We start from the raw sequence: 26,951 nt of genomic DNA, 5'->3' as shown, positions 1-26,951 counted from the left end.
GTGCAGCAGGTGCTAAATCATTTAAAATAATTTATTTAAAATAAAAATTCCATGCCAATCATGCGGCTCATCCATCAATCAGCCAATTGTGTGTCATGTCCAATCTTATTTTGAAAAACCGAGATAGTGCGAGTCCACGAAAAACGAACCGCGAAGTAGCGAGATACTACTGTACTGTAGATTCAATTCCAACTTCTATAATTAATTAAATAAAATATATAAAAGGCTAGAAAAAATATTTTGTGATTCCAGTGTATTCAACACATTGATACAAATTCTGAGCATAAAGAACAAAATGAAGGATTTCATTTTCGGTGTCAGTATTTTAAAAGTTACATGAAATATTGCTTCCAGCAGACACATAAGTAAAGAAAAAAAAAAAACACATTAAAAGCATGAACTAGTAAATCCAAAATGCTCAGCTGCTCAAAACTCTTCAATATCTCTTGCATTTTGAAAATATGTAACCTCCACCTACAATCCAGTAAATGGTAAGATGGTTTTGTGTAATCTTATCTTGTTGTTGCTACAGTAGCACTAATTATTGCATTAGGAGTCACATAAAGGGTTCTTCTATTCAATGTAAGTTGCACAGAATAGAAAAAGGTCAATGCAAACCCAAATGGGAAGCAACAGTTCAACTTTCTGCAGAGAGTTGAGGAGAACAAACCCAAAAAGCACAATATCAACAATGTCAGAACGACCAAAAAGCTGGAATGTTATATTTTACGGCAGAAATTTTAACTTTAGCTTACCTGCATTCTTACAGGTGAATATAATTCAGTACTGGATTCTGACAAGTCTAGAGGTGAGATTTATCAGTGAGGGATAGAAATGTGAGAGTTGTCAGCCATCTGGTTGACAGATCAAAGATGGCGTAAATAAGAGATATTCTAATTTATTACTAATTTTATTTCACAAAATGTAGTTTTGAAAGTAGTTTGGTCACACTTTGAGTCATTACCAACTATTACTGTTGTAAATACGAGTGAATAAATGAAGCTTAAGCTTTATTCATGTGTTTAAACAGACCTGGAACTCTCCATGACTTCCGCAGTCACGAGGTTGCAGATCAGCTCACTCTTCTTGATGCTGAACTTTTCTATAAAATTGAGGTAATGTAATTTCCCCCCTCCTTCTTGGTTTTAACTGTGTTTTACCACAGAGCTCTATTAAATACAAAGATATATTTCAACTCCTCTTTGTTTTCCTTTAGATTCCTGAGGTTCTGCTTTGGGCGAAGGAGCAGAATGAGGAGAAGAGTCCAAACCTGACTCAGTTCACAGAGCACTTTAACAACATGAGCTATTGGTAAGATCTAGAACCAGAAGTCATTATCAGATTCTGATATGCTCAAATCAATACCCTCCTTCTCATAACTGGAAACCCTGGACATTTATTTATTTTCTTCATAAATGCTGACACCTCAGTGATTGATTTTCCTCCACTGCAGGGTGCGCTCTTTGATAATTCAGCAGGAAAAAGCCCAAGATAGAGAGAAGCTGCTTCTCAAGTTCATTAAGATAATGAAGGTAAGTTAGTTTCCATTTAAAATATATATGTTTGCCATTTTTTAAATTTCACTTAACATTAATTCTGTTTTATTACAGCACTTAAGAAAGTTGAATAATTTTAACTCCTACTTGGCGATACTGTCCGCCCTGGATTCAGCCCCCATCAGGAGGTTGGAGTGGCAGAAACAGACATCAGAGGTGATTAAAAAAAAATTGGGGGAAAAAAAATTAATAAAAAATGTCAAGATTAATGTTGCTATAATTTGTCTTTCACTCTTTACATCATTTACACACGGTGCTCAAATTGTTTTCTTAAGGGATTGGAGGAGTATTGCACGCTGATCGACAGCTCCTCGTCCTTCAGAGCGTACAGAGCTGCTCTAGCCGAGGTGGAGCCTCCGTGCATCCCATACCTGTGAGTACATGTATCGCGTCAGACTGGTGGAGATCTGCTGCTCAACCACAGCTTAACTCTCATTTATTATCACCTGCAGCCAAAAGAGGATAACTTATTTCTTCTTGTCTAAACGTTTGTTCGTCTGTCTGATTGCAAATTATCTCATGAACTACTGAATAAATTTAAGAGACTCAGAATGAAAGCAATGGACGTACATCTACAACCGATTAACTTTTGGAGTCAACATGACTCAAGATGGCCACCACAGCTAATAGCGTTTTGCAAGTCCAAAACTGGCTATAGTTTAGTTATTTTTACAGACATTGGACTAAAATTTGGTAGTACCATATTTTACGCCTTATAAGTCACAGGTTTTTTGTATAATTTACATGCCCTGCGACTTATAGGCCCGAGCGACTTATTTATGGATTTTTTCCCATATTTATAAACCAATTTTTGGCTGAGATATTACAGTTTTCATTCATTCTGACTGAAAAAAACATTGAGCAGTACCACTTTCAGCCACTTGATGGCAGCAGAGTATTAGTAGCAGTAAGGCATGCCGTTGTATCATGTAATAGGTTAATGTGGATATAATGACAAATTAAAAAAAGTTCAAGACAAAAACTGGACTTTTTTTGCTGCGCTGCCCCGGCAAAATGCAGCTGATTTGACCTTCAAAGTGCATTTATTAAGTAAAAGTTCAACTGAGACACACCTTTACTATAAACTTAAGCAAACAAATAATTGTTTTTAAGTGTTAATCTAGTTAAATTCTTGTTAAAAGTCCTTCCGTCCATGCTCCCACGGCCACCATTTGGCAGCCAATCAATTTCTGGCACAACACCAGCCCACATTTCCGGGTTGTCAGCGGTGATGCGTAACAAACATGATGCGTCAGCGGTGATGCATAATGGATGCGACGTATACGGCGAAGCGATGTATTTATGGATTTTCCCACTTTATTAAGACATATTTGGACTGATGCGACTTATAGGGCAGTGCAACATGTACGGCGGAAAATACGGTAGTAATAGGTGAGCGAATCATACTCTGAGCACTAAAAAAAGATCTCATAAAATACAAGCGGTTGTGCATAACATTTTAATCAAAACGGCTATAATTCTGTCATTTATCAACATAAGACAAAAAATCTGGTTTAGGCAGCAAACAATAAGCATTCCTTCAAGACATGCAGTTCTGTAATTTTGCTTTTTTTTTTTTTCCACCTCCACTTTGCAGAGGTCTCATTCTCCAGGACCTGACGTTTGTGCACTTGGGGAACCCTGACCTCATCGATGGGAAGGTCAACTTCTCCAAACGCTGGCAGCAGTTCAACATTCTGGACAGCATGAGGCGCTTCCAGCAAGTGTAAGACCATTTCAAAAATTTTTATTCAAAAAGATAAAACTATTGTCAAAAACTTGTACCCTAAAACATATTTTCACTGAGTTGTATCGGTCATGAACGTCTTCATTTATCAAACCAATCTCTCAGGCATTATGAGCTTAAACGCAACGAAGACATCATCTCCTTCTTCAACGACTTCAGCGACCACCTTGCTGAAGAGGCCCTGTGGGAACTGTCGCTGAAGATCAAACCCAGAAACATCACCAGGCGCAAAACAGATCGTGAGGAGAAGACCTAGGGCCTGCGGGCCTCTGACACTGACCTCCAACTGTGCTTCATGACACTAACTCCACTTTACTACAGACTGAAACGCGGATGGGAGCTATCCACTGAAGCTAATGGGAGACTCGTCATGGGAAATCCAGAACAAACTACACCCAACTAAAGCATCACTGAGGTTTACAAAGAGCTGCCGCTCCGAGAGATTATAATTGGGATTACTGTGGCTCTGACATGTTGACTGGGAGCAATTAAGGTGAAACCAGGGAAGAGAAACCCGGTGCCAATGAGAGGCAAGGAATCAGAGCAGACAGAGAGACACTAATTACCAAAGTCTGCTCCCTGGACTCTGTTTTAGAGTGACGCTCTTTTGTGTGTATGAGAATGAGCTGAATGGTCCATTTTATTTTTCAAGTCCCTCTTTCCTTTTCATTACGTGCCATTTTGCTGGTCATCCTCTGCAACCTGAACTAACAAGTTCCCCTCAAACAGCAGCACCTCAGGAGCAACCTCCTATGAACTGTACCATCCACATGCAGGCTGCAGACTGAGGATCTGCTGCAGACTGAGGATCTGCTGCAGACTGAGGATCTGCTGCAGGCGTCGGGGGATTTGAACTTGAAAATGGGGTGGCCGCTATAGACTGGAATTCGAGTTTGTTTTGACATGTTTTCCGTGTAAGAATCATGTATGGTTATGACATGTATTATATACAGTGCTCCTTTTGTTCTTAAAAAGGACGTTTATGCTTATGAGAAGAGCTTAGCTTCTCCCAAGTGCCATATGTATGTGCACTAAAAAAGCAAAAACATGAAAAGACGAATAACTAAAGATGCTGTGATCTATGTACGTCATAAAGAATCATCGTGTCCAAGTGTAGAGAAACATCAGGCAATCACAATTATGTCCCACGCATAGCAGTGTGTGAAAGAGTATGTGACTGAAGTCCTCAGGGACTTGTGTGTTCGTCATTTCAACATGTGCTGTAGGTATTCATCCATTCCCTTTTTTGAGGGAATAATGGTCAAAGCCAACACATCACACTGTGCTCTCAAACTACAATAAAACAAATGGCTCATTTTTTATAAGCACCTTCTTCTCTGAAGATTAGTTATTTTCATGAGACCGACACTGATATATAGTACCTTTATAAAATAATTTAGAGTGATTATAATACAGTGAGTGGGGAAAACATAAGGCAGACAGAACATTAAACAGCTGCTCAAGCTTGTGTAGCGTGTTAAGATATGCAGGACATGCAAATCAGGGGTTTTGTTTTGTGAATATATTTGACTGCAGTGCTTTTTTAATTCAAACTAAATGGTACAGAGTTCCAAGCTTTAAATTGCAGTGAGGTGCTCTGTAGCTGAACTTGCATGCAATTCTCTCTCCTTGTCATCTTTTCTGAGTTGTTAAAGTAGGTTAGTTGCAGTCTTACTCCAAGTGTTTGACATTTGAAATGTAAATGGGCAGTTTGGACCAGCTGTAATTCATCACCAGTGTGATTTTTAGACCTGTTGCCTCTAGTGGTGTTGTCATAAGGACAGCGCTGGTGTAGGTGTCAAAAGACAATTATAGAATTACAGAAAAATACTGAGAAAAGTTTGAAGTCCCCGCAACAATTGATTATTTTGAAAAAAAAACAACAACTGTCAAATCTTTTTGGATATGTTCAGAATTTAACAAACAAGACTGCAAAGCCTCTTTGACTCGCGTGAGGAAACTAAGAACCCCTGCAAACGTTACAAGTAATTCTGATAACTCCCAAATGAAAGTCGTCCATAAACTAGTCCAACAGTTCCAGCCCAGTGAGATGCTACCTGTAGTTATTGTTGACCTCATGGACCAAGCCAAAGACCCTGACAACACTGAGGGAGAGAAAGGAATTCTTTGCATGCAAGTTCATTTTACATAAACAAAGAGCCCCTCGCTGCAGTTTTAATGCTTGGAGCTCCTCTGACAAGAAGCAAAAACAACAAAAACCCAGTTGTCTTTGTATAAAAAAATCCCCTTAAAGCTGCCCATCTAGCTTAAATCTGAACATAAATTATAAAAACACAGTATCAACAAGATAACATTTGAAATATTAAAATACACTATTAAAGAACTATATGATCACACTCTAAAGTGCAAAAGCATGACTAAAATTAAACTTCTAAATATTAAATCTACCCTCAGTTATAAGACCTATTGTAATAATCACTCAATGACAATTTAGATAATTATACGTGTATGTATATAAAAAAAACTATTTAAGGAAGACCGTTTTTAAAAATGCTATAAGAACACTGGTTACATTGCAATTATGATGAAATAAAAAAGTTGCAGATTTGGACATTTGCAACATGGGGTTAACATTTTTAAACCTAGCAAAGGCGACAGTTTCTGACCCTTTCTGCAAACAATAGCAGCAACTCTGACTCAAATTCTAGTCTAAGTCTTTACATTTCCATACACTCGTACGTATCAGTGGGGCCGACTGCTGGGCTCCAGCAGAACCCTCTTTGTTGGCGGGTTGGATCCGTTCAGCAGATCGCCCTGCTCAGAAGTCACCCGCTTGCAGCCTCGTCCAGTAGAAGATGCACGCTGCCATTTGCAAATGTCACCGTTCAGAATGTCTTGGATGTGCTGCACGATGAGGTTGATGGCCACTGATAAGAGACACAAAATAATAATACTTTACATTACAGATCTCACCAAAAGCTTTTTGTTTCTATATTAAAGGTGACTCACCCATATTATCAACTCCCCTTGGAATGATGACGTCTGCATATTTCTTGGTCTGATCAACAAAACAAAAATGCTTTAAAATACAGTGAAGTTACTGAAAACAACTACTGTATATAATCAGTAATGGTTATACTCACAGGCAAACAAAACTCCTCAAAAGCAGGCTTTACAAATGTTGTGTACTGATTGAGAATCTGATCCAGGTCTCTCCCTCTGCTCATGTCTCGAAGGACTGCAAAAAGTTAGGTCACACTTTTCAAAGATGGTAAAAAAAACTGGGATTCAAGTACAAGGGAGACGTGTACCTCTGCGAGACAGACGAACATCTGAATCCGTGTCCACAAAGAGTTTCATGTGAAACATTTCACGCACTTTCTGGGGGTAGAAAACCAGGATTCCTTCAAAGAGGACCACATCCGCTGGGTAAAATGTGATTCTGTCTTCCAACCTATGAACACACAAAAAGCTCTCGGACTAAAGAGAAATACAAAAAAAGGGAAGAGGACATTTTACACCAAGATCTTTTCATAAGAAAAGGATTCATACCTGGAGTGGGTGACAAAGTCGTACGTTGGCACTTCAACCACGTTCCCTTCCACAATGTCCTTTAAAGTTTTGTACATTAATTCATTGTCAAATGCCTCTGCAAGACATTTAAAAGGAAAAGTGGATTTTAGTAATACAGTAGCCAGTCTGCTATAGGAGGGAACATTTTATCAGTCCGATCATTACAATTCTCATCAGCAAGAATACTATTAGCAGGTGAGAGCACCTTTATAAAAGTCAGTGATTTGTTAGTTACGCAGGTCCAAAGCATCGGGATATGCGTTCAAACCAGTTCAAGGAGTAAAGACAACAGCATTTCCTACTCATCAGTCAAAAAAGGATTATAATGGAATTTTTAAAACTATAGGGAGCCCTTTGACTGCAAAGAGAATAAATATTTTAGGAATGGACATCCCAGCGATTTATCCCTAAGTTGAACCATGCAGTGCTCAAAGAAATTGCAAAATCACAGAACTTTAGACAAATATGAGGTCATCTCTGAAAAGTTAAACCTTGGGCCTCAAACTGGGTCATGCAGTGACCTTAATGACAATGTGCTTAAGCTAAGCAGGAAATAGATTTGCTGTGTTGCTTGTTTTCAATCCACCAGAACAAATGGTAAAGAAAAATAAAGTGTTGCAATGCCCCAGTCAAAGACTGGACATCCGTGCTACAATGCTAAGATGGGATTTCAGGAGAGCTGTTTACAAAAGCTTCAATAAACTAAAACATTTTTGTATGAAAGAGAAGATCAAGACTACTCCATACTGAAATGGACTGCCAGAAGAGGATTATCATTAGACAGACATTGCTCTTTAAAGGGTTTTTCATCACCTCTTAGTGTTTCATGATCCATCGTACGGTCTTGATAAGGAACCACTGCCCAATAGTACAACACTCCGATCCATCCCACATTAAATGAAGCCAAATAAATTAACTCATCAGGGGAATAAAATCCAAATACCAACCAGCTGCGGATACAAAATCTACTAGTAGGGAAGAGGATCTTTCAGCCAACAATTGTGTGTATAGTCTTTTGCTGCTGTTTGTGAGGTGCCTCTTCACAGATTAAAGCAGTGAGTAAATGTCTAAATTTTAGACTACTTTTTTCCATTTACCACAATTTAAAGAAAATTAGCATGTAATAAAGTAGCGCTTAGATACACAGAGAAAGATGAAAAAGTACAGTTACAGTATGGTCCGGTTCTGTAATGTATCACTAACCGACAACACCGGTTTTACCTGGGTGATCAAAGTTGTACTGGCCTTTGAGAGCTTTGGTTTTCTGATCTGGGGTCAGGACTTTGTAGAAGCTGTCCTGGCTGATGATGGCTACCTTCCTCTGGCGGTGGTCCACCTTGTTTTGGCCAAGAAGCTCCATGATCTTGGCGCAAACAGTAGACTGTAAATGGGGAAAAAAAGAGCTATTGTCAATATCTGAAAGCAAGGCTGCCATAAGTCATGGAAACGCTACGAGAAAGAAAAAATAAGAAGCCATCCCATCACTGAGCTCGTTTTGTGTTAGCTGTTAAACTTGACGCAACAACAACAACAAAAAGTCGCAAAGCAGAAATGACAAAACTGTAACGATTTTAAGCAACATAACAGGTGCATTAGTGAACTATTACAGATACTAAACAAGTGGGTGTGACAATTACTATGACAGTTTAATGAATGTCAATCATTGGCACCCCAATGTTTGTGTGCTACGAGCTAATAAACAAATACGTAATTTCACATGTATAATAAATTAGACCTTTCCACTGGCCGTTCCTCCGCTAACCCCAATCAAAAACGGGCGATGTCTTGACTTTTCCGCCTCATCAATGACTCCGGCAGTATTCATTGCGCTCACACGGATAATACAAACTGCAAAACACGATTTTGACAGCAGACTAGCCAGCTAGCAGCTCAATCGCAGTTCTCGCGAGATGACGCAATGTGATGGCGTCATCACTACGCGCCGCGTTAAAAAAATGGCAACTATCATGCAAAACTTAAAACGGAATTTTACTTTTACGCCATTTCTAAATATGGGGCTCCCACTTAGCCTCGTATTGCCGTGTTATTACGGTCGGGTACCCGTATTAAGACTTAGCTCCATGTTCCACTGTCCCCGGGGGACAGTGCAGCTCCCTTCACATTATCGACAAATGTTTCGTTTCTTACCTGTTCACAGGAGTGAAACTCATTTCAGCTCAAATTTTAGAGGATTCTCTTCTTCACCGCCTGCCAAAGAAGACTCTGTTGGGAAAATCCAGTCAACCCATTATCATCTCATCTACACATGCAAGGTAATCACCACAGGTCTATGATCTAACTTGTGCCGAGGCCAAGGTGTTCAAAGAGTCATTACGAAACGACCTGGCTTTTAAATTCCAATCTGACAGCTTGGTTAAAGGTATATTTTACTATCTACACTTCACTGGAACTGTAGACGTTTAAAAAGATACTCTTTATATTGTATTCTCAGTTTCGTTATGACCCATTATTGTACCTGTTTGCAGGTTTGCTCCACCAGGTCCACGCAGAAAATCTCTAAACTGGCTTACCATAAAGGTGTGGTGATCGTGACATGTCCAGAATGCAAGAATCATCATATCATCGCTGACAACCTCAACTGGTTTTCAGACCTAGAGGGAAAAAGGTTGGTGATTCTGTGGTATTCTCTTTTAGAGCACTGCATTAAGGCAGCCTGACTGAACTACTGTCAATTCACTGGACTGAACATGTTAAAACCTCTTTTTGATCTATTTTTATGAACAAATCATATCTCCCAAAGCGATGATTTTACTACATCTTATAATTAAGACGGGAAAGACACAACCATGATCATATTTTTAGGAGGAATGCCTTTTCTAAACAAAAAGTGTCATTGATCTGTAACAATATTCAGCCATTAAACATTAATACTAAGAGTGTTGAAAACGTTTCATTCTTAAATCAAGTTTAAACATGTGCTTTTTACTGGGATCGTGTGTCTGGTGGTATTTAACTGTACTTGGATGAAAAAGCTCACTGCTTCTAGGAAAACAATCCAACGGAAAACCTCACTGACTTATTTTATTTGAAAAAAAATAATAATAAAAAAGGTTTTCTAAGAACATTGTTCCAAAATATTGAAGTTAAAGTTAACATAACATTTCCTAACATTTTGTTAAAATAATACTTTATTCATTGTGTACAACTCGGATTACTGACTATTCAAAAGTAACCAACAGAATCTAATCTAATTCTCTGAAGTGCACAAGCTGTTTCAAAATGAATAGGAAAATTTGAAGTTTAAGATTAGCAATTATTTTAATACTCTTCACATCTTGTGCTGTTTTCTGTTTCAGAAACATTGAGGAAATCCTTGCTGCCAAAGGAGAGACTGTGAAAAAGATTGAAGGAAGTTCTGCTTTGGAGATGGTGGTGAATGAATCCAGCACAGAGGAGACACAGCAAAGTGACAGCATGAAAAAAATTGACAAGAACTCAGAAAATGTAAAAGAATGATCCAGGAAAACTTTTTAAAATAAATTTTTTCAGCTTCTCCCTTCCTCAGGCGTTGCCAAAGTGAACGTAGTCGCACAAAGACTTGACACTTGTTTTTATGCCTGATGCACTTCCTGTTTCAACCACAGACCACGAGCTACCACAGCTCTCTGTGTGGAGCAGAGAGCTGCTATCTAGGGTGCCCGGGGGAGCAGATGGTGGTGGTTGAGGGTCTTGCTTAAGTGCCCAGAGTGGGGCAAATAAGGGTGGAGGCAGGTGTGGGTGCTTTACCTTTCCCACCCACATTTTGGTGTTATCGGCCCGAGGAATCAAGCCAGCACCCTTCCGATCACAGGCTCGCCTTCTCGAATCTCTGCTCCACCAGTCCTCCATAATTTGTTTGTTACTGTACAATATATTTGAAAGATGCATATATTAAATTTTACAATAAATATATATTTTTTGTTTTAGTCTCTTGGTTTTGCCAATGTAGCAAGCAGAACGTACACAGTGGGAACTTGTGGGTACGTTACTGAGTAGCTGGAGATCTTAATCACAGTTTTGACTGTCCTCAGTGGTAGTTTCATCGATAGAAGGCGGGGTCTGAAGGTTTTGGGTAAGGCAATCATTATTGACCCACAGAGCTTCATTCCCTACCTTTTATACCCAATACCTGGACACCTCCCACACCCAGAATAGTAAGATGTGTTTTCACATGTTAAATTAAAGGTGTGCCATTTGCCACTTTTATGCCAAAGTTTTAAACTAAGATATTTATTGAGAAAAGAGGAAGTTACTGTTGTTTTGGTGGAACATCGTTATTATTTGTGTGATCTTGTGTAAACTGGGAGACGCTTGAGAGAGGTGTTCATGCTTAGAGTATGTGTTGAGGATGTCTCTGTTTCTACAGCAAATTTTAGCACAATTTCTGTAAAACCAACTAGCAAGTTTTGTGTCAGCTATGGTCAGTTAGCTGCACAGCCATGTTGAATTAGGTTGACAAAAAGTAACAAGCTGTAGATGTCCATCAATGTTTAATATTTGGACGTTTTGATAAAATGCATCCAGTGTTTCATGCGTGAGTTTGCTGCAGACAGAGTTGAGTCCAAACGTTAATGGCAAAGTTTTAAAAACAAACGTACATGATCACCTAATTAGTCTTTATCTCAAATCTACAACATGAAGTAAAAAAAAAATATAATAAAACTATGGGTGAATATCCTGATGCGTGCTCAATAATCCAACAAGGTTAAGTCAGGTCCTCTGGACAGATTCTTTGAAGAATCCATCCAGACTTAACCTTAATAACACTAATTGGCAAAATTACTTTTTATTTAGTAATGATTAAATGAATAAAAGTAAAATAAATAGCAATGCCTTAAAAATAAAAAGGGAAAACGCAAACCAGTAAGATCATGAAACAAAAGCTATAGTCTAAATACGTTTTATTTTGTATTCAGTTTTTATTTTTAAATAGCTTTTTAATTGTGGTCATGATTTGCAGAAGGTGGCACTTTTTCTTTAACAGAAATTGTCAGTACCTATTATACTAGAGTTTTTTGTACTCTAATAAGGGTATGTATAAAAATATTAATAAAATGTCAAGTAACCAACAGCTTCTTGTTTTTCAGTTCATCATGAGACAATCCATTTACCGCAGCATGCACGAATAATCCCATATTAAAACAGGAAATTGTTCTTTCCTAACGATAATAAAACAATAATAATTTTTGGCACGGGCAAAAACATTATATTCCGCCTTTCATGAATTTAGTAGTTGTGATTTTGTTGTGTTTTTTCAAATATAGTTCTGTTTTTTTTCAAATGTTGTTGTGATTTTGTTGTGTTTTTTAATTTACACTTTAGGGCCACCGTAATTTGGTAGACTTTTTGTTTTTTCCACGTTAATCTCCCACTCATTCCACCAGGGGGCGGTACATCCCCTTTAACAAGATACGCCGACTGTCAATACACCAACGAAGAAGAATAAAAACAACACCAACGAAGAAGAAGTCCTCGTCGAGCGGACAGTTCCACTCCGCTCCAGTTTTCTTCGTCTCTCGTCCGCAATGCTGCGAGTCTTCGTTCGGTCCGCGTGTGACCGGCCCACGTCGCTGAGAACCGCTTGAGAAAAGTGTCACCCGTGTGTGGAGGAATGGAGAGACACCAGCTTTGACGGAACTAGTGAGTCATTTTTTGTGTTTTGTCCGTTCGTAACCAACTCGTTGAGAGGGATTTCAATGCCGCAGCGCATTTGTTTGTTGTTTATTGTCAGGAAGCGACTGCTTCCTGTCATCCTCCCAACACTCGACTGGCTCTTCTGAAGGAAACCGACCAAACAAAGGTCGCAATTTTGGTTAAGATTTTGAATAATGTATTATCTTTCCTTCATTCTGGTGTATTTTAACGGGTTGTTAAACATCTACATTTACCTACACATGTAAACTTATTTTTCTTCTTCTTTCGGCTTTTCCCCCTTCAGGGGTTTTCACAGCGATTCATCCTCCTCCACCTCACTCTGTCCTCTGCATCCTCTGTCCTCACTCCATCTACCTCCATGTCCTCTCTAACTGCATCCATATGTCTTCTCTTTGGCCTTCCTCTTTGTGTTTTTCCTGGCAGCTGTATTTCTAACATCCTTCTACCAGTATGCCCACTGTCCCTCCTCTGGACATGTCCAAACCATCTCAGTCTGGCCTCTTTAACTTTATCTACCAGTTGTTCAACATGTGCTGTACCTCTGATGATTTCATTCCTAATCTTATCCATCCTTGTCACTCCTAGGGAGAACCTCAACATCTTCATTTCTGCCACTTCCAGTTCTTTCTCCTGACTTTTTGTCAATGCCAAGTGTCTCCAGACCATACAACACATCTGGTCTCACCACTGTCTTGTAAACTTTTCCTTTGACCTTTGCTGACACCCTTTTGTCGCAAATCACTGAAGCTGACTTTCACTGCTCTTATTTCAAGTAAATACCTCCACCTCTCCAAGTTCTCTTCCACCTGTTCCCTGTTCTCACCACAGATCACAATGTCATCTACAAACATCATAGTTCACGTGGATTCCTGCCTGACCTCATCTGTTAGGCAGTCCATCACCAGATCAAATAAGAAGGGGCTTAGAGTAGAGTTGCATTCTGTCCCAAAAAAACTGACCTGGCCCAGCCAGTAGCCATCATTTCTGAACTTCACCCGACCCAACGAATTAACAGTAATTACAGGTCCAACCCCCCCCCCCCTCCCCGACATTTTAAATTAAGCTTTGACTGCTTATCTAGGCAGACGTGTGCGGCTGATTAAAAGGGGGCAGAAGATCGGAGCTGAGGGGATGTTTGTCCTTTCATGGCTGTCAAAGCACATTAAATCCCTGCTTCTGCCTGCATTCTGCATTATTCAGACACGGACCCTGCTCTGACGTGTCAGATATTTTGGGATCTCGCTTGTTTGGGTCGTCGGGCGCGCACTTCCACTGAGTGCAGCTGAATCTTTTTTTTAAATTACACCACCACCTTCTAAAGGAAAGAACAAAGATGTATCATTTGTTTGAATGTCTTTCTTTACTTTAACTGAACTTTCTTTTACTGCTTTCAAGGCTGGTCAGCGCACTGTCAAATGGACGCATGCGGCTGGTGATTGTATGGCAAGCCATGTTGCCATATAATTGGATCGTAAGCCACGCGCGTCTGCTAACGCAATAAAAAACCCGACATCAGCCCGTCCCGCACATTAAGCACAATATTATGGCCTGGCCCTAATCCGGGTCGGGTTGTACTTGGGCCCGGGTTAGAAATGACAGCTCTAGCTCAGAGCCGATCTTTGATGCAATCCCACTTCCACCTTGAAGATCTGTCACTCCTACAGCACATCTCACCACTGTCCTGCTGTCCTCATACATGGCCTGTACCAGTCTAACATACTTCTCCGCCACTCCAGATTTCCTCATGCAATACCACACCTCCTCTCTTGGCACTCTGTCATATGCTTTTTCTAAATCCACAAAAGACACAATGGAGTTCTTTCTGACCCTCTCTGTACTTCTCCATCAGCATCCTCAAAGCAAAGATGGTGTCTGTGGTGCTCTTTCTTGACATTAAACCATACTGCTGCTCACAGCTAGTCACCTCTCATCTAAGTCTTGCTTCCACAACTCTCTCCCAGATCTTCATCGTGTGACTCATCAACTTAATTCCCCTGTAGTTGCTACAACTCTGTACATCACCCTTGTTCTTAAAAATGGGCACCAGCACACTTCTCCATTCATCAGGCATTTTCCCACTCTTAATTATGACATTGAATATTTAGTCAAAAACCTCATTGCCATCTTTGCAAGATATTTCCAAACCTCCACTGGTATGTCATCAGGTCCTACTGCCTTCCCCTTGTTCATTCTTTTCAAAGCTTTCTGGACTTCACCCTCACTAATCTTTCCCACTTCCTGAGCCACAGTTTCTATGAACTCTACTCTTATTTCTCTTTTATTCTCTTCATTCATTAGCTCCTCAAAGTACTCCTTCCATCTTCCCATCACACTCTCCTCACTTGTTAGAATATTACCATTCCCATCTTTAACAAGCCTAACCTGCTGCACATTCTTTCCAGCCTGATCCCTCCGTCTCAATCGATACAAGTCCTTCTCGCCCTTTTTAGTGTCCAGTCTCTCATACAACTCATTATACGCATTCTGCTTTGCCCTAGCTACCTCCCTCTTTGCTCTACGTCCCATCTCCTTATATTCTTGTCTCCTCTCTTCAGTCCTCTGTCATATTTCTTCTTAGCTAACCTCTTTCTTTGAATAGTGTCCTGCACTACACTATTCCAACACCAGGTTTCCATACATCCATTATCTTTTACGCACTTCTTCCATTTTGGGTCACGTGGGTCACTGGTGCCCATGTCCAGCCACCACTTTGTGAGGGGTGGGGTACACCCTGAACAGGTCTCTAGTCTATCACAGGGCCACATAGAGACAAACAAGACAAACAACCATTCACTCTCACTCACACCTAGGGACAATTTAGACTTATTAGTTAGCCTAACATGTATGTTTTTGGTATATGGGAGGAAACCAGAGTACCTGGAGAAAACCCACTCATGCACAGAGAGAACATGCAAACTCCACCCAGAAAGGCCCCTGGACCGGGATTTGAACTAGGGTAACCTGTTCGCTGAGAGGCAGTAGCTCTACCAGTTGCGCCACCGTGCTGCCCCACCAGGTTTCCTTATCATCCATTCTCTGTCCCGATGCTGCACTAAGAACCTTCCTACCTGTCTCTCTAATTACTGTTGCTGTAGTAGTCCAGTCATTTGGAAGCTCTTTTTAACCACCTAGAGCCTTTAACAGTTCTTTTCTGAACTCCTCACACAACATTCTTCTTTTCTCAGCTTCCACCGTTTGGTTGTCTTCTCTGATTTTTCTCTTCTTCACAACAACAGTCATTCTACACACAACAATCGGATGCTGTCTGGCCATACTCTCCCCTGCCACAACCTTACAGTCTCCAATCTCTCTCAGGTTTCCTCTTCTACACAGAATGTAGTCGACCTGTGTTCTCCTTCCTCCACTCTTGTGGCTCACTCTATGTCCCTCCCTCTTTTAGAAATAGGTGTTGACTACAACCATTTTCATTCTCTTGGCAAAATCCTCCACCACCTGTCCTTCCTTGTTTCTTTCCTTGACACCAAACCTACCCATCACTTCCTCATCCCCTCTGTTTCCTTCACCATCATGTCCATTCAGGTCTGCTCCAATCACCACTCTCCTCCCTGGGAATACTCTCTATCACTTCACCCAGATCCTTCAAAAAATGATCTGCCTCCTCTACATCACATCCAACCTGTGGAGCATAACCACTGACATTTAGCATCAGACCTTCTACTTCTGCTTTCAGACCCATCACCCTATCTGACACTTCTACTACATTCTTTGCCAACTCCTCCTTCAAGATCACCCCTACTCCATTCCATTTCTCTTTCTAGTCACACCATGGTAAAACAGTTTGAACCCTGCTTCAATGCTGCGAGACTTGCTGCCCTTCCACTTGGTCTCTTGGACACAAAACATCTACCTTCCTTCTCTGCATCATGTCAGCCAGCTCTCTACCTTTGCCTGTCATTGTCCACACATTTAGAGTTGCAACCCTCAGTCCTACATTCTTGACTTTCCTCTTCTTCCTCTGTCTCCTGACACGTTTCCCTCCTCGTGGTCTTTAGCTTCGACTTACTTACATATCTAAACACGATTCAATAACTGTTATGAAGACAGATTCCTTATTCAAATGCTGTAGTCCATTTATGCATCATCCTGTGTTAAAACTCACTCATCTGATAATGAAATTAATGTGACACAATTTATCACAAACGACGACTCTAGGGATGCACTTTACGCTGTTTGTTTTTATTTACCGTAGTTTCATTTGTAACACAACATGCCATTTTGCTAATGTTGACACTGAACTGTACGTTTTAAAATAAGAATATTAGCTTTACCCAATGAACAGGTGTAGTTTTGAAAACCACCAACAGTGAATGTGGCTTACATTTTTTTGATTCAGTGATGTTGTTGACTAAAGTTTTAAGGAAAATAGAATTACAAACATATTGCTTGTAAATGGTTACTGTTGTTGCTAGCTTGTAGAGCTGGACTTCAAGGCAGTGGGGACAAATTACACAATTATTAAGCTGATGGTGACTGAAGGGTGTGTTCCCTAATTCTGCTTGGCAAGGTGGAGGAAAGATTTCAGGAGAGGAACGTCAGTCTGAATCTGAAACCCTGACCGGGTGACTCTGTCTGCAGTTTAACTGGACAGCTACTGTACCAAAATAAAAGATTTATCACACCTTAAAGGAGTGCATAGTACATGCCAGAGTTCAGACTAAAATTATCTTATGTTGAGAAATAAGAGTTGAAGCCGTTTTGGTCAAACTTTGTAAATAATATGTCAAGATGTCACACAGAGTATGTGTTGGAGATGATTTTCAACATAAGCTCAGTATCTGTAAGACTGACTGAATTAAAGCCATTTTTGTGTTTTCTTAGGTAGCAGCCATCTTGAATGTGTTTTGACTCTAAAAGCTAATCAGTTGTACATCCAATGAATACTTTCTACTAATTTAGCCTTGCAGTGCGTGATAGCCAGGCTGTTTTCAAATTTGAGATAATGTTGTTTAGTAATCAAAAATGTTTTTAAAGTATTCTGGGTTTTTTTGGTTTTTTTTTTTTTACAAATTTTTATCATAAGAGTCAAGAAGCTGAAAACCTGTATTTCTAGGGTTTTTCAAGGCAACTTGCAGACTTTAATACAGTAGCTTATAAATGAACCAGCCTCACGTTAAAAAAAAAATCATTTTTATTTCCTTTTGAATCCAGTCTAACCACAAGTCAAACTTGTGTGGCTGTGGCTCAAATACCACAAATGCCAAAAAACGACTAAATAAATCAAAACTTCCTTCTGTCGTTATAATGTGAGCAGCCCTACTTTTCCTCTTGCTCTGTAGATACGGATCACAAAGTCTGTAAACATGGGATGCTTTCAGGTCCTTTGGGTGTTCCAGGCACTTAAAATAAAATTGATGAAGTCGTAAGGAAAACATTAAAAGGTTTGCTTTATATAAAGAAGTTCAACCCTTCTGTGATTGGCATTCATTTATCTTTGGATCTATTAATTTGTTTTCTAAACCACTCAAACCTGTTCAAGTAGTTTGAAAACTGTCCTTGCACAAACTTTGTAGTGGGATCTACAAATCGGACTCTCAGTTCAACCCAGGTAAAACACAAAAAGACAACATTGGATTATGATATTCAAAGCCTTCTATCACATTAACAACTTTAAACCTTTTCCTGAGAGTCCCAAAGTTTGTCTGTAAAGATTTTTTCCACATCTGTCATCATTTATTCAGTATGTCAGATAATCACATTTCAATAATTAAAGCTTAACTTCAAGCCAACTTTAAGATGCTTTTCCAAGACAGAAGTACTGGTGTCTCTTTGGCTCTGCCTGAGAGGCACCAGCCGACTTCATTGAAACTGATAGTTGACTCTAATATTTTGAATCACGTGAAGGTTTCAACTGAACCTCTCTCAGCTCGTGTTCCCAAGCTTCATCAACAAAAACCGCCTGCACAAAGGCCGCTTTGTTTTAGAAACAAATTTAGGAGATGTGTTGGATATGAAATGTGGCTACAAGCTGGGATCCAATAGCAGAGTTGTTGCATATTACATTAGTTTAGACCTTTTTGGAATTAACTTTATTTATTTTTAACAATTTAAGCTAACGTTTTCCTGTGAAGCTCTTCAGTTCATCACAGAGTAGGAAGACGGGGAACATGATTCAGCCACAATAAGATGTGCACGCAGTGGTGCTGCTGATATGTGATCTGAATTCCTTCAAGAAAATGCTAGGCCTTTCAATTGATGTGCATATCCTTTTTTTTTTTTAACTAAATATGTCGGTGATTTGTAATGATGCCTCATAAATTTACTGTATTATTGTTTGGTTTCAAGACTTCCTTAATGTGTTAATTTAGTTTGCTTGATGTTGTCAGTGCATCCCTGAGATGGGCCATGGTCTGTGGCTTGAATTACAAAGCATGTTTATTAAAGTCTAACATTTTTTTTTGTTTGTAATGAAAAGTGGGTGGATGTGGGTTGTACAGCCTAAGCTTTGATTTGGCTCGATTATAGTCTAAACATTTCCAGTGCATCGCCTGATATTCGATATGTTGTTAATTTGTGGAATCAAAACTCCATTTGCGGCAAAGATTGCATTTGTTTAGTACCGTGTAGGTTAAAGGTTATGTTGGCAGCTGTTTGGGTCTCTGTGTGTTGTCTATAACAGAGGAGGTTCACCGTGACTGCTCTGCTGTTCTGGTTTGAGCTGGTTAAGAAAAAAAACCTTTTATGTAATGACTACCCAGCTTTTTTTTTTTTTTTCAGCCATTTTCTTTAGGTAGGGTTTCTTGGAACATTTACTTGATACATATGTTTCTTTAGTCGTATTGGACTGAAATAAAAACACAAGTTACAATATATGCATTTTAAAATATCTTGCACAAGCTCCACTGTTTATAATAGTGTTTTTAACAACTTTCTTTGCCCACTGTGGGCACTTCAGCAAGGCAATAAACCCCCCTTCTTCTTCCCGGATGCCTCAAATGGCAGCTCTGCTCCACGCATGTGGGCTGATAGCTCTGTGGTTGGGTCAGGAAGGGCATCCGGCGTAAAATCAATTGCCAAATCTTCATGCTCGCTGTGGCGACCCCGAAGATGGGAGCAGCCAAAAGAAAGGAGACGTAAAATTAAATCTAACTTCACTTTGTGAAGCGTTATTGTGACATTACTGGTGTGTTCAAGCATAAATTATTGGTTGAAACAGTAATAATGATAAAGCTTTTCAGCAATTATAATAAGTTCCACTTCTGTTTTTCTGAGAGATTTTAAGTCGTGGAAGACCGTGTTCATTCTGAGTAATTTTTGTACGTGGTTCCAGAGAATAACATGTTCTATCTGGTCTTTGTACATGTGGGTGGCATTTGTCTGCTTTCACCTTAAATACAGTCTGAATGTTTCAAGTTGGGAACTTTGGGACTATATGTGCTAATCATGAATTTAGGATGGCAATAAAACGTTGGGCGGTCATTGTCTACTTTTGTTGAGCATTGTTAACTTACATGAATCAGAGTTCCTTTGTGCACATTGTTATCAAGTTTTTTTTTTTAAGTGCTCGGTATGTTTATAGCTTTTTCAGATTGTACTGCGAAAAAACTTTTTGCACAGATGTAACGGAGCGCTGCGTTTGAGTTGCGTGTGGTTTGGAGCCTGAGCTGAGCTGCTGCAGTCTCCACTCCCCGTCCAGAGGTGGTGGAGCTGCGTGTGGGGTGGGGGATTTGATAGGCGGGGCGCTCAGTTCTGTTGACAGGGCGGGGTGCTCTCCTTAGATAATGGTAGGGGAACACTGTAGTAAGTTATGGTTTTAAAGATGTTGAGTCAAGAATTAGGGATTGTATTCTTTAAGTTTTAGAATAGTTTAGATTGCTTTAAAAAGGAAAAAAAAACAACCTCCAAATTATTGCCAGCTGCATTTGTTCCGTGATAATACTGTCTCAGCAGAACTTGCCAGGCCATCTTTTTACAATTTTGCACTATTTTCTGAAGGCTCGATGAAATATGTTTGACCTTTCAAAATATCAAAAGATTACAGTACCACTGCACTCTTCTCCAACTGGTCTTTCTAGCTATGTATTTAGTTATTTTTGTTTTTTGTTTTTTTTCCATTTTAGAGGACATGCTATAAATACATGCTCATCTTTTTCTTTCAATTTATTTAAACACAGCTTTATGCACTTAAAACCTTTAGTTTGCTAGGTGTTGCTTGAGTGTTGAAGTAAAATGCACATTAGGACATGATATTGACAAATACCTTCTAAACTTTTTTCTGTCAAGGACAAGAAGTCCTGTGGCACATTCAAATTCATTAACCATTAAAACATGTTATAACACTGCAAGAAAGCATGCAGATGTTTTCTTGATGAGATCCCACACTAGAACAACCAAATGTGTAGAAAAACAGATATTTAATTAAATATACAAATATGTTCAGTTAGTCAGGTCGAGACTCTCGGTCGACTCCGAGGAGATTCTGGCAAACCATCAAGCAGCTGAGGAGGGGAAAGCAGCACTTTACTAACACTGTGTTCAGTGAAGGTGGGGTGCTGTTGACCTCAACCAGTGATGTCGTCGGGAGGTGGAAGGAGTACTTTTCGGACCTTCTCAATCCCACCAGCACGTCTTCCATGGAGGAAGCGGAGTCGGGGAACTTTGGGGTTGATCCGTCCATAACTGTGGCTGAGGTCGCCGAGGTAGTTAAAAAGCTCTGAGGTGGCAGGGCTCCAGGAGTGGATGAGATTCACTCTGATTTCCTTAAGGCTCTGGATGTTGTGGGGCTGTCTTGGCTGACACGCCTTTGCAACGTTGCATGGACATCAGGGGCAGTGCCACTGGATTGGCAGACTGGGGTGGTGGTTTCCCTCTTCAAAAAGGGGGACCTGAGAGTGTGCTCCAATTATAGGGGCATCACTCTCCTTAGCCTCCCTGGTAAGGTCTATTCAGGGGTACTGGAGAAGTGAGTTCGATCGTTGGTCGAACCTCAGATTCAAGAGGAACAATGCGAGTTCCGTCCTGGCCGTGGAACACTGGATCAGATATTTACCCTCACTAGGGCCCTTGAGGGGTCATGGGAGTTTGTCCATACAGTCTACGTGTGTTTGGTGGACTTGGAGAAGGCATTTGACTGTGTCTCTCGGGATACACTTTGTGGTGTGCTCCGTGATTATGGGAATGGAGGCCCGTTGTTACGGGCTTTTCAGTCCTTATCTAAGGGGTGCGAGAGTTTGGTTCGCATTGCCGGTAGTAAGTCGGAAACCTTCAGGGTGGAAGGTGGACTCCGCCAGCGTTGCCCATTGACACCGATTCTGTTCATAACCTTTATGGGCAGAATTTCTCAGTGCAGCCAGCTGATGGAGGGTTTTTCTGTTCGGTGGCCTCAGGATTCCATCTCTGCTCTTTGCAGATGATGTGGTCCTGTTTGCGTCATCGTGCCACGATCTTCAGCTCTCACTGGAGCGATTTGCAGCAGAGTGTGAAGCGGCTGGGATGAGAATCAGCGCCTCCAAATCTGAGGCCATCTGAGGCCCTCAACCAGAAAAAAGGGTGGATTGCTGTCTCTAGGTCGAGGCTGAGGTTCTTCCTCAATTGGAGGAGTTCCAAGTATCTTGAGGGTTTTGTTCACGAGTGAGGGAAGAATGGATTGTGAGATTGACAGACAGATTGGTGCAGCATCTGCAGTATTGCGGACTTTGTACCAGTTCGTTGTGGTGAAGAGGGAGCTGAGTTCTAAGGCAAAGCTCTCTGTTTACTGGTCGGTCTATGTTCCTACCCTCACCTATGGTCATGAAAAGGGGTAGTGACCGAAAGAATGAGATCGCGGATACAGGCGGTTGAAAAGAGTTTTCTCTGCAGGGTATCTGGACTCTGCCTTAGAGAAAGGGTGATAAGTTCCGTTATCTGGGAGAGACTCGGAGTAGAACCGCTACTTCTCCACGTCGAGAGGAGCCAGTTGAGGTGGTTCGGGCACCTGTTTGCATTGGCCTGGGAATGCCTTGGAATCCTCTCAGAAGAGCTGAAAGAGGTGGCTGTGAAAAGAGATTTCTGGGCCTCCCTGCTCAAGCTGCTGCCCCCATGACCTGACTTTGGAATAAATGGAAGATAATGGATGGATGGATGTATGTTCAGTTTCAGTTTTACATTGGACTCAAAAGAGTAGTAAATATTACCAATGTCAGTGTGAGAAGTTGTAATTTTCTTTTCTAGGAAGTCTTTTTTTTTTTTTAAACGTATGTATTACTAGATATTATTCCAAGGTAATGCTACTATGTGGCAGTTTTTTAAAATCAGAATTATGTATTTCAGGCTATTACTTACTTTGGTGAAACACTTCAGAAATGCAGTACACCATGCTGATGTTCTTTTGTTTCTCCCATTTTATTTAGATAAGCCATCATGATTCCCATCACAGAGCTCCGGTACTTTGCTGACACCCAGCCAGCGTATCGAATCCTGAAACCATGGTGGGACGTTTTTACTGACTACCTCTCAATCATCATGCTGATGATCGCAGTGTTCGGTGGGACGCTGCAGGTCACGCAGGACAAGATGATCTGCTTGCCTTACAAATGGCATGACTTCAACATGTCATGCGAGGTGATCCAGCCTGTCTTTAACGTGGTCCCCACGTATCCACATGAACCCAAAGGCATTCAGTACAACCTTGACCGTCACCAGTATAACTACGTAGATGCTGTCTGTTACGAAAACAAACTCCACTGGTTTGCTAAATATTTCCCCTATCTGGTGCTAATCCACACCCTCATCTTCCTGGCCTGCAGCAACTTCTGGTTCAAGTTCCCACATACGAGCTCAAAACTGGAGCACTTTGTCTCCATCCTTCTCAAGTGCTTTGATTCACCATGGACAACGAGAGCTTTGTCTGAGACTGTGGTGGAGGAGAGAGACTCTAAACCAGTGGGGAAATCGAATGGTTCAATGGACAAGAAGACCTCCAGTGTGAGCGAGGATGTAGAGGCTAGTATTCCCATGCTCCAGCGAACAAAGTCCAGAATAGAACAGGGAATTGTGGACCGCTCTGAAACCGGGGTTTTAGATAAAAAGGAAGGGGAGCAGGCCAAAGCACTTTTTGAGAAAGTGAAGAAGTTTAGAATCCACGTTGAAGAAGGTGATATAGTATACCGCCTTTACATACGCCAAACTATTATTAAAGTTATCAAGTTTATACTGATTATTAGCTACACAGCTTACTATGTAAGATACATCAAGTTCTGTGTAGCGTGCCCAGTGAATATTGAGAAACTAACAGGGTACAGTATGTTTTATTGTGCTCACCCATTAGCGACTCTGTTCAAGATTCTGGCCTGTTTTTACATCAGCCTGGTTGTGGTTTATGGTCTCATCTGCATGTACACCCTTTGTTGGATGCTCAGCCGCTCCCTCAAACGATACTCCTTCGAATCAATCCGAGAGGAAAGCAGTTACAGCGACATTCCCGACGTCAAGAATGACTTTGCCTTCATGCTGCACTTGATAGATCAGTATGACCCTCTCTACTCCAAGCGCTTTGCAGTATTTCTGTCCGAGGTCAGCGAGAACAAGCTGAGGCAGCTGAACCTCAACAACGAGTGGACCCTGGAGAAGCTCAGACAGCGCATCACCAAGAACTCCCAGGAGAAACTGGAGCTGCACCTTTTCATGCTCATTGGAATCCCAGATACAGTATTTGATCTGGTTGAGCTAGAGGTGCTCAAGCTGGAGCTTATCCCAGACGTCACTATTCCCCCCATCATTGCTCAGCTTTCCAACCTGAAGGAGATGTGGCTCTACCACACACCAGCTAAGATTGAGGCTCCAGCTCTGGCTTTCCTGAGAGAAAACCTCAAGTCACTCCACATTAAGTTCACTGATATCAAGGAGATCCCTCTATGGATCTACAGCCTGAAGAACCTCAGTGAGTTGCACCTAACTGGGAACCTGAGTGCTGAGAACAATCGTTACATTGTCATTGATGGGCTCGGAGAGCTCAAAAGTCTCAAAGTGCTGCGTCTGAAAAGCAACCTAACCAAGCTGCCACAGGTGGTGACTGACGTGGGCGTGCACCTTCAGAAGCTTTCCATCAATAACGAGGGCACCAAGCTGATGGTCCTGAACAGCCTTAAGAAGATGGTGAACCTGACAGAGCTCGAGCTCGTTCGCTGCGACCTCGAGCGCATTCCACACTCCATCTTCAGTTTGCACAACCTGCAGGAGATCGACCTGAAGGACAACAATATGAAAACGATCGAGGAGATCATCAGCTTCCAGCACCTGCACCGCCTCGTGTGCCTGAAGCTCTGGTACAACCAGATTGCCTATATTCCCATTCAGATTGGAACACTGACCAACCTGGAGAGGCTTTACCTGAACAGAAACAAGATCGAGAAGATCCCCAGCCAGCTCTTCTTCTGCCGCAAGTTACGCTTCTTAGATCTGAGTCACAACAACCTGACAAGCATCCACCCTGATGTGGGCTTCCTCCAAAACCTGCAGTACTTTGCTGTGACAGCAAACAGGGTAAGTGGCATGCTTGATTTAATTACATGAATGTTTCAAAGTTCATGCTCAATAATCCTGGTAAAAAATCCAACAATGTTCAATCAGGTAATGTGAACGGTTCCTTTTTTTTTTTTCTGAGATATTTCATCCTTCATCCAAAGGAATTCTTTAATCTGAGGAGCCACCAACAAACTGATTCCCACAAACGTCATACTCCAAAGTGGGAAAAAAGCAGTTTGCTAGTGCTAAGATGACTTCCATCAACATGAACGTTGCTATTTTTTTCATCAGTTCTAAATAAATTATTCAAAGTAATCATTTGATAGATTTAAGGTTTTATACGTTTAATTTATCTATTTTTTTGTGTGTATTACAATGTTATTTTGAAGTAAAACAACCTGAATCCCAAATTTATTAAGGCCATTGTTAAAACACGTCTTTAAGGTCATGGGCCCGTTACTTCATATGGTCTTTGTTGAAAGGGATTTCTTGAATAAAAACACCCAGAACCTTTTTGAAAATGCTCCTTTGAGTCTGAAAGCATCCAAACAACCTCATGTGTTTTTAGTAAAAGCTACTATTACTGCTGTTTTACTGTGCGGCTGCTCGCTGAAAATAGCTTCCAGCAGGTTTGTGAGCTGCCACAAATATCTCGACTGTTTTGTGCTTTTAGGTGCACTATCAGTTTCAATGAGCTGTAAGTCTGAGATAATTGTTAATATGTTTTTGAATTTATTAAGGTCTGATGTCTGTCAATGTACGAGACACTGTTTTTGTGTCCAGACACGTTCTTATTTGTCAGCCTTGTTTACTGATGCGCTCCTCGTTGTTCTGCTTTTTGTGTCGCTCCCTTTCAGATTGAGACTTTGCCCCCGGAGCTGTTCCAGTGCAAGAAACTGCACACTCTGAATCTGGGGAACAACTGCTTGCAGACGCTGCCATCGCGCTTCGGGGAACTCACCGGGCTGACCCAGCTGGAGCTGAGAGGGAACCATCTGGAGTGCCTCCCGGTGGAGCTGGGTGAATGCAGTCGGTTGAAGAGGAGCGGCCTGGTGGTGGAGGAAGACCTGTTCAACACGTTGCCTACAGAAGTCAAAGAGCAGCTCTGGAGGGCCGATAAGGAGCAAGCTTGAGCCAGATGGAGCTCAAGAGACGCAGCAGTGTTGACGACACGGGAGGAGAAACGTGAAGACTTGTCATCCATTTGATAACTTGGAAGGACCAATAAAAATAAGGACATGAAAAACCATCTGATATATTCTGTTGGTTATTTGTTTCGTACATACTATAAAGTTTCAAAGATGCTGGAAGTTGAAGTTGAACATGCATGCCACTAGGACCCTAAAGCAAGCGTCCCCATTTGACTGAGACAACCTTCCACGACTCGTCCTCTCCGGTGAGTTATTATTTTACTGAGCACAGCACATTCTCAACGTGCTCGGCGCAGCCTTTGCCTGCTCCTCATGCCTTGAGGCCTGTAGAGAAGTTTGCTGTTTGCAGTAGCTCTGCAGTGTGGCTAACTCCACTGACACCATGATGCAACTCAAGTGTGTTCAGGCATGAATCATTGGCTGTATTCTTGTCTTCAGGCTTTATGCTCGACCTGCTTGGAAGTATCTCTTCATCTGCACAGACTGATAATTCACCGATCATCTCGCAGCTTAGACCTGAACAGGCTGTGGAAATCAAAGGGAACTAAGTTTGTTGTGTAAGGCCCAAATGCCCTGCGGTTAAATCCAACACCGGGAGCTGTGATTAAGAAATTCAAAATCCTGTATCGGCGTTATTTTGCCCCTCCAGACAACGTGTTTACTTCAGCATGCGCAACAAAACAATCTTATTTTACAGAGCTTAAGGTGTGTCGTTACAAATGTGTCTAAATCGGCTGTGTAAGAATGTATTTTGATTTTCTTTGAGAGACTGACAGAGGTTTGCAGCATGTTTGGACTTGAGAGGCATATTTTCAGCATGTAACAAACCACCAACTTTATTTTGACTCC

The 26,951-nt window shown here is 41.1% G+C and overlaps 4 protein-coding genes across 4 annotated transcripts in view; 3 read left to right on the top strand and 1 right to left on the bottom strand.

Moving 5' to 3' along the window:
* The window catches only part of rapgef1b (Rap guanine nucleotide exchange factor (GEF) 1b), a 53,507-nt gene extending 48,771 nt beyond the window's left edge, over positions 1–4,736 (top strand). Inside the window, exons 21-27 of the mRNA XM_037692197.1 lie at positions 1,031–1,115; positions 1,217–1,311; positions 1,454–1,532; positions 1,611–1,712; positions 1,832–1,929; positions 3,154–3,282; positions 3,409–4,736. Of these exons, the coding sequence (XP_037548125.1) occupies positions 1,031–1,115; positions 1,217–1,311; positions 1,454–1,532; positions 1,611–1,712; positions 1,832–1,929; positions 3,154–3,282; positions 3,409–3,559 (739 nt within the window). The 3' untranslated portion in view covers positions 3,560–4,736. The remainder of the gene's footprint in view (positions 1–1,030; positions 1,116–1,216; positions 1,312–1,453; positions 1,533–1,610; positions 1,713–1,831; positions 1,930–3,153; positions 3,283–3,408) is intronic.
* Positions 4,737–6,002: 1,266 nt separating this feature from the next.
* Positions 6,003–8,676, bottom strand: uck1 (uridine-cytidine kinase 1). The gene is made up of 7 exons (XM_037691753.1): positions 8,573–8,676; positions 8,059–8,218; positions 6,817–6,913; positions 6,576–6,718; positions 6,408–6,502; positions 6,274–6,322; positions 6,003–6,191 (listed from the first exon to the last, which is right to left on the bottom strand). Exons 1-7 carry the CDS (start codon positions 8,660–8,662, stop codon positions 6,007–6,009), a joined length of 819 nt encoding a protein of 272 aa, XP_037547681.1. The 5' UTR covers positions 8,663–8,676; the 3' UTR covers positions 6,003–6,006.
* Positions 8,677–8,760: 84 nt separating this feature from the next.
* Positions 8,761–10,487, top strand: dnlz (DNL-type zinc finger). Its single transcript, XM_037691742.1, has 3 exons — positions 8,761–9,110; positions 9,324–9,463; positions 10,155–10,487. The coding sequence occupies exons 1-3, from the start codon at positions 8,793–8,795 to the stop codon at positions 10,312–10,314; spliced, it is 618 nt and encodes a 205-aa protein (XP_037547670.1). The 5' UTR covers positions 8,761–8,792; the 3' UTR covers positions 10,315–10,487.
* A 2,072-nt stretch (positions 10,488–12,559) lies between these two features.
* lrrc8aa (leucine rich repeat containing 8 VRAC subunit Aa) lies at positions 12,560–26,279 on the top strand. The gene is made up of 3 exons (XM_037691741.1): positions 12,560–12,637; positions 22,839–24,969; positions 25,809–26,279. The coding sequence occupies exons 2-3, from the start codon at positions 22,849–22,851 to the stop codon at positions 26,082–26,084; spliced, it is 2,397 nt and encodes a 798-aa protein (XP_037547669.1). The 5' UTR covers positions 12,560–12,637; positions 22,839–22,848; the 3' UTR covers positions 26,085–26,279.
* Positions 26,280–26,951: the final 672 nt, after the last annotated feature.

This window comes from Nematolebias whitei, chromosome 18, assembly GCF_014905685.2.
Source record: "Nematolebias whitei isolate Nwh7 chromosome 18, NemWhi1, whole genome shotgun sequence".
Lineage (NCBI taxonomy): Eukaryota > Metazoa > Chordata > Actinopteri > Cyprinodontiformes > Rivulidae > Nematolebias > Nematolebias whitei.
This window is presented reverse-complemented; position numbering and strand designations above follow the sequence as displayed.